A 10,151-nucleotide genomic window follows, 5' to 3' on the forward strand; every position below is an offset into this window, starting at 1 on the left:
AGCTGTTAAGATTCATTAATTCCTTTTAAATATGAAAAATCATAAGGTTAACATGGGAAACTCCAGAGCCACTGGGGCGGAGCCCGAGAGTCCGATCAGAATAAAAACTACTTAGTTTTCCTATTTAATGCCCAAAGAATCAGTGTACCAAATTTCAGCCTCCTAGGTAAATGGGAAGTGGGAGAATTAGTGATGAGTGAGTGAGTGAGTCAGTCAGTCAGTCAGTCAGTCAGTCAGTCAGTGAGGGCTTTGCCTTTTATATATTTAGATATATATATATATATATATATATATACCTACTCACGCTGGCTTTACCTTTCAACAACTCAAGAAATCAAAGCTCTGTTTTTACTCCTGCTAACTGTCGAGTAAAATCAACGGTTGCGTTGATTACGTTAGTTCTAGACTATCCACTCAAATAAAACAAAAAAGCACAATGTTTGTGTTTGGTTGTGTTGCTAGCCTTGGTCCACCGAGATTACGCCAATAGGGTCAGGTAATCACTGGCAAAGCGCCACTGCTAAATCTACCCCCCACCCCCAAATGCAGCGTCATTGCGCCAATGTGGCATTTTTCAAGTTCTACTTTGGTTTCTACCTTCATTATCGGGTTAGGTTAGTTTAGGTTAGGTAAGGTGAGGTAAGGTTAGGTTAGATTAGGTTAAGTTAGGTTAGGTTACATTCCATCTTCCGGCTGATTACCCGGTTACCTAGCTATCTGGGGCAGCGTTGGCGCAATTCCGTTGCGTTCCAGGTTGACCCTTTTAAGCCTCACATAACTGGCGCAATCCCGGTCTACCCGCTAGTCTAGTGGTTATGGTCTAGTACTTCAGTGCGGGTGGGACGGGTTCGATTTCCGTCACATTCACAAAGCTTTAATCTGTTTTTCGTTAAAAGTGTTTACATTTACTTAACTAAAATGCCACTGGCGTAGATAAAAAAGTCCATTGTAGAATATAAGTGTTGTAAGTTTCTGTATCAAATTCACGCTGGATTTACCTCTGAACCATATCTCAGACAATATTTTTTCCGCTATAACTCTCTATTGAGACGAACCTTTAAGCGTTGATCATATAAATGTCCTCTCATCCGCATTATCGCGAGTTTCAACTACGACCCGGCCACAGCTGTTCTATACCGTCAGCTCCGGCAATATCGATTTGGCTGTGGCGGAAGTAGCTCCTGCTCCTCCTCTCTCGTTACTTCATCAGAGACAATTTCAATAAATGCCCAACGGAAAAGTAGAGCTCATCTTTTATCAAAGTACCTTTGTATTGGTAGGTCTATACATTGGTGGTGACGATTGCTTATTTAGCCCCCCATTAATTAATTACAGGCGAAGAGATACTCGAAAAGGAAATATAAATGAACTTTACTATATTGCAAAATTCAGATTTTCTGTTGCAGACACACTAGCTAGACATAAGTTAGCAGCTGTGCAATTATTTAAAAGCGTATAGTGAAAAATTATCTTTTTATGTGCTAATTATCATATTTTAATATTTATCAAACGTGAACGTAAACTTGACTCTGTGTAATGTTTTGTATGTTACGTATAACATCAAACTAGTTAAGACATTTTGTATTAATTCGTCTGTGAATATTACCAATTTTGACAATGTTATACAATTTACATTAAAAAAAAACGGTAATAAAATATTTCGTACCTAGGGCCGAAAATGAGGTTTTGTCGGCTCGAGATAGTTTTTAAGTTCGAGACGAAGTCGAGAACTTGAATCGATCGAGAGCTGCAAAACCATTTCGGTCCGTGGTACGAACGCTATTTTTCACCACACTTTACCCTATTACCACTATTCACCACTATAATAATGCACACTGATAGTCAACACAACTACAACTATAAGGTTATGTGAAGAAATAATTTGAGGAATCAGCAAAAATAAAAATAAATAGTTGCTAGTCAACGGTAGTAGATAGGGTTGCCTGATTTTTTCTCCGGCGAATAAAAGTGACAGCGATGTTGGGAATGAGTATACGAGTGTGGGCAGGGGACGATTTGTCCTCGAGCGAGCGACGACGACTTGTGCAGGTTAAAACTGTATGTTAGTTTGTGTAGACTGTAGGCACTAAGCACTGTATATATAAGAAGTATGTAAGTATTGGTTAGCAGACAAGTAGAGGTTACAGCAGAGCTGTAATTACCAGCCCGCTGTTGCGAGTATAAGTGCGAGGTGAATGTCATGGCTGGCTGTACAAGTGATTGCAGTAGAAAGTGAATTCACTTTCAATTCGGCGCACTAGGTCATGAATGCAACTCAGCGCAACCTGTCTGACCTAGAGAGCTGACACTAAGTTAAGTAACGCTTGCGTAAAATACACATGTCTACATCTACATACAGTACTTAAGACTAAAAAAGGACTGAATAAACTAAATACGTATTCAGTGAGCAAATATCAAACATTTATTGTTTCCAAATTTTTATATTCGGAGAGTTCCCGCTCATCCCCAAGTATTGAACCCGATATGCCTTGCTCTCAGCGATCTCCTTTAGTTCATCTGAACTCAACGCCTCGCTGAACCGCTTCGGTAAGAATATACAGAAGTCGGCACTCTTTTCCGGCACATGGATGTCTAGGACGATGGACGCTCCGTATTTGGTGTTTACTGCCCTCCCTGCCACAATGGAGTAGCCCTCTTTGTTAGTAAGCGCCGAAACGTCGATCTTAGGGAGGTATGGTCCTTTCTCCAGGGTGTTGAGTTTTGCTGCTAGGGCCATGATTATGATCTATAAAAAAAATATCCTGTTTTAAAAGTCGTACTAATAGTATGCCATATTATAGACCGAGTACTGATATAATGAAAATTTATCGAGTTAACTAGCTTAGCATTAATAGACAATGCATAAACAACTGGAGCACTACAGCATAAATAGTACAATTGAAGATTGCTGCGTGAAACAAGTATGTCACAGCATATAACGCAAGGTGTAATATCATAGAAATATTAGCGCAACGGAGGGCAACTAGATACATATAAAACGTTTAACAGCTTAGTAATAACAGCTAAATGCATAGAAAAACTGTTGCACTTAGAATATACAAATATAACAAGTAAGGTTTGCAGATTGTAACAAGTATATCGCTGCATATATCGATTAGTAGAGCGTAATACCATACACATAGCAGTCTATCGTAGCGCAACTATATACATATTACAAATAGCTCTAAATAGCTAAATGTGTAGCAAAACTGTTACACTACAACATATGGATATATTGTAATCAATGTTATCTTGTATCATGTGTCAGGAATACCGTTTCATATAACAAGTAGTAGAAATATTAGTCAGTATAACATGTAGGCAGTACCAAGACAGTATAGCAAACGCAGCAGTGTAGAGAAAAACACATATTGGGACAGACAAAGGGGGGAAACCTTGAGTAAGTGGAGGGTATGAGAGTAATGCATCATTATGCATTAACGCAAAACAAATATCAGCACAGCAACAAATAAGAATATATAACTAGCACTCTTAGAAAATACAATTATGGAGCTATAGTAGTAGTAGAAAAGTGTAAGCTAAATAAGCATATACAAACTAAAAGATCATATAAGTAAGATTATTCTCACAGTTAATGCATAAGCACACGAGACATACCTGTTCGGTTGCGTGCAGAGAACTGTGCAGCCATGTACGCTTATGCCGCTTATAAGCAATCCTGGCTCCCCACAATCACTGACCTCACACAAACTGTATAAAAGCAGCCCATTGGCACTGCAAAGTTGTATTCGACTCCAGCTTGCATTGTGAGTAACTCGTGCACCTCGGTCAGTTTGTGCGTCCGGGGCAGTACGTGCATCAGTCGAAGTCGTCTACGCTTGTGTGATGTCAGAACATCTTCTCCATAGTTGTAAGTACAAACATAGCGTAGTTTGCAATATAGTTGCTAGGATTTTAAAAAGACCATTAGATTTAAGCTTTTCCTATAACTCCTTGCTCTCCTTACCATAAGAGCAACGTTAAATAGCTAGACTCAAAACTTACAAAATTATTTACAATTATTTAATGTCAAATCTGAGTGTTGTAAAACGTGGTAATGCTCGTTAAATTAGAAATCTGAAGTGAAGTATGTAGCTAGAATATTAAAAGATGTCTAAAAATCTGTTTGATTAGAAATACGTTGATCTTTAAAAACCAATTATATATTCAATAAATAAATATGACTAAATAAACTTCTAATAATACGATTAATATAGATTAATTATACAATCTCTGGCTATCGCATGATTATATGTTGAATATACACTTAATCAATACTATATACAATTTGAAATATTCTTCTCTCAAATCAATACAAACATTCTATTTCAAATGTCACCAAGAACTAGTTTGTGTAAAAAGAAATAAATAATCCGCTAGTGTGTGTTTGCATTTAATATTGTTCTTACTGGACAAATCATGACGCTAGCCAAGGGTTAAGGGTTCTTCCTTGTTCAAATAACTAGCTATTAAATATAAAGTACCCTAGTGACTAGGGATGTAGGTACATAAATAAAAGTCAATAAATATTTCTTTTAACTATATATCTATTAAAATATATATGTTCACTATTTAGTCTTTATTACTTAATAAATGATTTTTAACCTATATACCCTATAGAAAAAATTAAGAACACTTCTATACTACAATGTTTTGAAAGAAAACGTACTAAAAAAAAAAACGAATTAATATCTATCAGAAAGAAAAATCATTAGGTATTATGAACTTAGCAAGCATGTAGGATTATTTTAGAAAAACTTGCATATACGCATTTTTTTTTTGTCATAAGTTAAGCTAGCAAAATAAGAAAAATAAATAAATAAATCATGCTTAGAAATGAGTGTAGATTTTGTCTTTAGAGCTGTAGCTTAGTATATGCATAGATTAAGCAACTTTAAAGCTCGTTCTTTGTGTCTAACTCTTGAGTGCTGTCTCTGTTTGCTAGTGCAGACACAACCATCTCTCTACCATGTGATGTGTAATTCTATGATTTCCGCATTATTGTTAGGCTAGATAACTAGTGAATGCATTATTGGCTATGAAAAAATCACTTTATTCGCATTAACAAAGTTTAAAATTATTAAATTGGCAAGAAAAAAAATTGTAAAGAAAAACACGAATGCTTAAAACTAAACTTTGTAACTTAAGTTTTGTTCGGTATTTCGATATTGTTAATATAAATTTTGTGTGATTATATTTTAAGCTTATATCACAAACGTTTTAAATATAACATATTGACACTAATCAAGTATGGATGGTGAATAAAGATATTTTGATTTTGATTTGACGATCTATGCAGTGGATAGAACTAACTGGCTTCAGTTGTTATATAATGATGAAAAATCTACTTAGGAAGGAGTATGCTTTATTTTTGGTATTGACGAAACTACTATATATGACAACTGACACTTTATTTTTACATTCACAGCGCTAGAAGTGAGCAGTCATTCCCCACGTGCCGTCTTGCAAAGTTCCGCTTAGATGTTAAACCTTCAATGAGCAGTCTAGCTGTGAAAACTTCTACAACAATGTAAGTAGAAAGCCCTATCAGTTTTATATCTTCTTGGTACTACGTTTAGTAAACTATTATTTGAGAGCTTACAACTTAATATAGTCGAATGTAAAGAGCCCCTTAATACCTCATATTGTCCTAGCAAAAACTACACTAAACCATGCAGCTATATAAGCAACATTCATTGTTGCAAGAAATCCACACAACTAAAGACAAAATGCGTGTAATATGAGCTTAAAGAATCTGAATTGTAAAATCTCATGCTGAACATGATAACATAGGCAATAAAACTTAAATTAAAATAATAAAATAGGTAAGTGCTAAAAATTAATGTATTTTTTCTAAAACTTAACGTAAACAATCTCAAACCAAATATAATAGAACTATAGCAGACCATGAGCAATGTACTTAATGTTTGAAATTAATGTTTTAGATGTATCTACAATGTGCCATCTGTCGAGAAGCCTACTTCCTTAGTGCATCCGCAAGGAGCCGTCACCAGCAAATGTGTTTGGCGTTGAACGACTACTTCACATCAGCAGTAGCGAGCAACAATGACAACAGACGAGAGACACACGAGACAGCAATTCAGACACCTCCACAGCAAATTAAAGCAGTACCCAGTGGCAGTGGCTTGAAAAGAAAACTACCACCTCCAAAGGTGACTAAGCGTCCTGTGACTAGTGTATTGTCAAGTCCATCATCACATACAAGTTCAACAACAAGGCTGACGTGGTATTTAAAAAAAGGTCTTCAATCAGCCAAAGACTATGTTATAGAAAATAATGAAAACCTCTACAAGGACCTACCGCCATTTATTGAAGCTGCTAACGAAGTGGTGCTCGATATACTACAAGATGAGCTGCGTGTCACCAAATCCCTCAAGTACAACGTCGTACTGGAGGCCGTCTACTGCCATCCTGAAGGACATTGCGAACTTATGAACTTCAAGACCACGTCGAGGCTTATACACAGCGCCTGTGATGAGCTACAAGAGCTGCTGAAGAAGGACGCCAGCAAACTGATTCGTGAGGAGTCTGAAGCGCAGGCGAAAGGCAGTGGATGGACTTTGCATGAGGTAAAGAGCCTCACACTTAGACTAAGCAAATTTTCATATGCATTGCCTGCTGGAAGTGGCTATCTGCCACTGCCTCCAAAAATTGCTAAAAGGAAATGCATTTTAAATGTAAAAAACAGCAATGATTGTTGTTTCATGTATTGTATATTAGCCAAAAGTCTACCTAATATACGTTATGACTCAGTGCTTACTGAGCATAGCTTTAGGGAGTGTGAAACACATTACAACTTTGATGGTATTTCATTTCCAACGCCCATTTCACAAATGAAAAAATTTGAAAAACAAAACATCAACACTAGCGTAAACATCTTCGAACTGGACGAAAATGCCCATATTACACCACTCAGGATAGTTGATGAGCAGCAAGACCATTTTGATCTCCTTCTCGTTAGAAATGATGAAGGAGAGGCTCATTTTACGTTAATATTGAATTTCACAAAGCTTATGCAGCCACAAATTACAAAAGGCAGCAACAAAATTACAATCTGTAAAAGGTGTAGCACCTTTAAAGAAAACAGGCGCTGTGTTCCGACACCTCAGCACTGGTTGAGTGAACATTTAATGCTCTGTGGAAAATCAAAACCAAGTGAAGTGATTTTGCCGGAGCAGCATAAAAGCAAACTTAGATTTGTTAGCTACGAGATGCAAATTGAAGTACCAATTGTAGTCACAGCTGACTTCGAATCAACACTATATCCAGTTCCCTCGACAGACAATGCCTATCAACGGCACGAGGCGAACTCGTTTGCTTATATCGTAGCAAGTAACCTTCCCAAAGAGCTGTTAGAGGAAGCTGAGATAAACACCTCACCCTACATACACAGATCGGAATCGGCTGCAAAAGAATTCCTTTTACAAATGCAGGAGCTAGCTGTAAAAGTGGAAAAGCTGTACACTAAAAATGTGAGTATGATTGCATTAAATGATGAACAACAGAAACAGCATGATGAAGCGACAAACTGCGAGCTGTGTGAAATAGCATTTGATGAGACATTGGTTCAGTCAAGGAAATGCCGGGACCACGACCATATAACAGGTCAGTTTCGTTATACCTTGTGCTCGTTGTGTAACACCCGCTGTCAACTTCCAAACTTCATACCAATATACTTTCACAACCTTTCTTCATACGACGAAGCATTCATTATTAAGAACTTGGCAGTACTACCCAACAGCGAAATAAAAGTGATCCCTAGTAATTCAGAAAGATTCATCAGTATATCGATAAAGATTGGGAGGATGTGGCTTAGGTTTTTGGATTCATTTCGCCTAATGGCGGACAGCCTTGCGAATCTCGCTTCGTATCTCACACCGACGGAACTCGTAGAGTCGTCCAAGCTTGTGCCAGAACAGCATGTGGAGTTGATTAAAAGAAAAGGGATTTATCCCTATGATTATGTAAAAGACTTTGCTGTATTCAGTGAGGAAGCACTGCCACCACGTGAAAGCTTTTACAATGCCCTCAATGACTCGGAAGTTACGGATGCAGAATATCAACATGCCCAACACACTTGGAATACAATGAAAATGAAAAATTTTGGACAATACCATGATTTTTATCTGTTATTGGATGTTTGTCTTTTAATGGACATAATTCAATGCTTTCGCAAAAACTGTGTAGCCACCTATAACATTGACTGTTGTCATTCATTTACAGCGCCAGGTCTAGCATGGCAGAGTATGCTACGTATGACTGGTGTAACTTTGGAATTGTTGACGAACTATGACCATTTCTTAATGTTTGAAAGTGCGATTAGAGGCGGTTTGGTACAATGCTGCCACCGCTATGAAAAAGCCAACAACCCACTTTTAGAGAACAGCGAAGACTATGATCCAAACAAAGAAACCAAATATATGTTGTATTTGGACTGCATAAACTTGTATGGAAGCCAAATGAAAAAACACCTTCCAACTGGAAATTTTGAGTTTGTAAATGATGTTGATGATCTTAATTGGTCAAACTTACCTGAAGATTCGCCGTATGGACTTTTACTAGAATGTGATGTCACAGTGCCAGAGCACTTGCACGATCTAATGAACGACTTCCCCATTCTACCAGAACAAAAAGATGTGGATAATCAGGGAAAACTACTTGCTACGCTTGAAGATAAAAAACACTATATCGCTCACTATACAGTGTTCCAGCAGGCAGTCAAACTAGGCTTGAAAATTACAAAAGTTCACAGAGCGTTGCGATTCTCCCAGTCGCCGTGGATGGAAAAGTTCATCGACAAAAACACCACGTTAAGAGCTGAATCTACGAATGAGTTTTCCAAAAATTTCTACAAGTTTATGAATAATAGTGTGTTTGGGAAGACGTTAGAAAACGTGCGCAATCGTGTAGATATTAGAATAGTAACTTCTGATGAAGCGTTCCAGAAACTGTCACGTCAAGCAAGATTTGTTGACAGAAGCATTATCGCTGATGGTGTGATCGCGGTACATTTAAGAAGACAAAAGGTAGTATTAAACAAGCCGGTCTATGTTGGTTCCGTAGTTCTCGACAAAGCAAAAGTTCATATGAACTGGTTTCATTATATGGTTATGAAGAAAAAACTAGCTCCGCCAGACTTTGAAGTGTATGTTAACTATTCTGATACTGATTCTCTGTTATATACCATAATTACCAAGTTAAACCTAAATAATGAATTGAAGGAAAGATTGGGAGATGTACTGGATAGGTCATGCTATCTCAAGGAGCATGAGCTGTGGCTGGAAGGAGCGATTCCTCAAATAGGCACATTTAAGGATGAATGCAAAGGAAGACAGCTATTTGAGTACGTAGGATTGCGTTGTAAAATGTACTGCTACAGGTTCAACTCCAGCCAACAGACAACGGCAAAGAAAAAGTGTAAGGGAATAAGCAAACGCTATGTCGAAAACAAAATTTCATTTGATCACTACAAGAAGGCACTGTTTGAAGATAAACAGTACAGAGCGACATTTAACCAGATAAGAAGCAAGACATTTCAACTCACCTCTAGAACAGTTGATAAACTCTCTCTGTCAGCCAATGATAACAAACGCATAGTGTTGCAGGACAAAATTAGAACTTTGGCGTATGGGCATTATCGAGCTCGTCAAAATGACGATGGAGGATCGTCAGAATATGATTCTAGTCAGTCTTAGCTCGATGGTTGATCAGCACTCTTTAGGAGTAGTCAGAATGTTGTATTCATTGAGTATGGATGCCGTTGCCCGTACTATTCCATATGAAAAAGAATACGAAAGAATCGAGGATATCGAAATGTTTTCGATACTCCCTTCCCTCATGCACACAGAGTTGAGAAGCTCTATTAAACGGACTTGGATAAAAACTACAACAGTCAACAGAGATTTAATAAAAAGTTATGAGTTTAGAGATATCGACTTTATGCAAATTGATAGTTATCAGTTTGTCATGCTCATGAACCATCCTCTGGAGGAACCAGAGTTTTGGAGTCGAAATTACTATGGTAATAATTGTCATATAAATGTGGACTACTATGAAACAATACAAACAGAACGTCCTATGAAGTATTGTCGAGGCTGTTTTTTTAACCTTTTTACACTAAAAGACGATAA

At 37.4% G+C, this 10,151-nt stretch overlaps 2 protein-coding genes across 2 annotated transcripts; one reads left to right on the forward strand and one right to left on the reverse strand.

The window, feature by feature from the left end:
• Positions 1–2,414: 2,414 nt before the first annotated feature.
• Positions 2,415–3,625, reverse strand: LOC128993761 (uncharacterized). Its single transcript, XM_054417739.1, has 2 exons — positions 3,619–3,625; positions 2,415–2,746 (listed from the first exon to the last, which is right to left on the reverse strand). Exon 2 carries the CDS (start codon positions 2,735–2,737, stop codon positions 2,423–2,425), a length of 315 nt encoding a protein of 104 aa, XP_054273714.1. The 5' UTR covers positions 2,738–2,746; positions 3,619–3,625; the 3' UTR covers positions 2,415–2,422.
• A 1,782-nt stretch (positions 3,626–5,407) lies between these two features.
• On the forward strand, positions 5,408–9,716 carry LOC128994274 (uncharacterized). The gene is made up of 2 exons (XM_054418690.1): positions 5,408–5,530; positions 5,946–9,716. Exon 2 carries the CDS (start codon positions 5,946–5,948, stop codon positions 9,714–9,716), a length of 3,771 nt encoding a protein of 1,256 aa, XP_054274665.1. The 5' UTR covers positions 5,408–5,530.
• Positions 9,717–10,151: the final 435 nt, after the last annotated feature.

Source organism: Macrosteles quadrilineatus, unplaced genomic scaffold (genome assembly GCF_028750875.1).
Source record: "Macrosteles quadrilineatus isolate MER2022 unplaced genomic scaffold, UCM_ALF_1.0 Scaffold_5__1_contigs__length_97177068, whole genome shotgun sequence".
NCBI lineage: Eukaryota > Metazoa > Arthropoda > Insecta > Hemiptera > Cicadellidae > Macrosteles > Macrosteles quadrilineatus.

Bases quoted from the DNA above. Each gene is read 5' to 3' on its own strand.
- LOC128993761 (XM_054417739.1), bottom strand. From the start codon at position 2,737: ATGGCCCTAGCAGCAAAACTCAACACCCTGGAGAAAGGACCATACCTC.
- LOC128994274 (XM_054418690.1), top strand. From the start codon at position 5,946: ATGTATCTACAATGTGCCATCTGTCGAGAAGCCTACTTCCTTAGTGCA.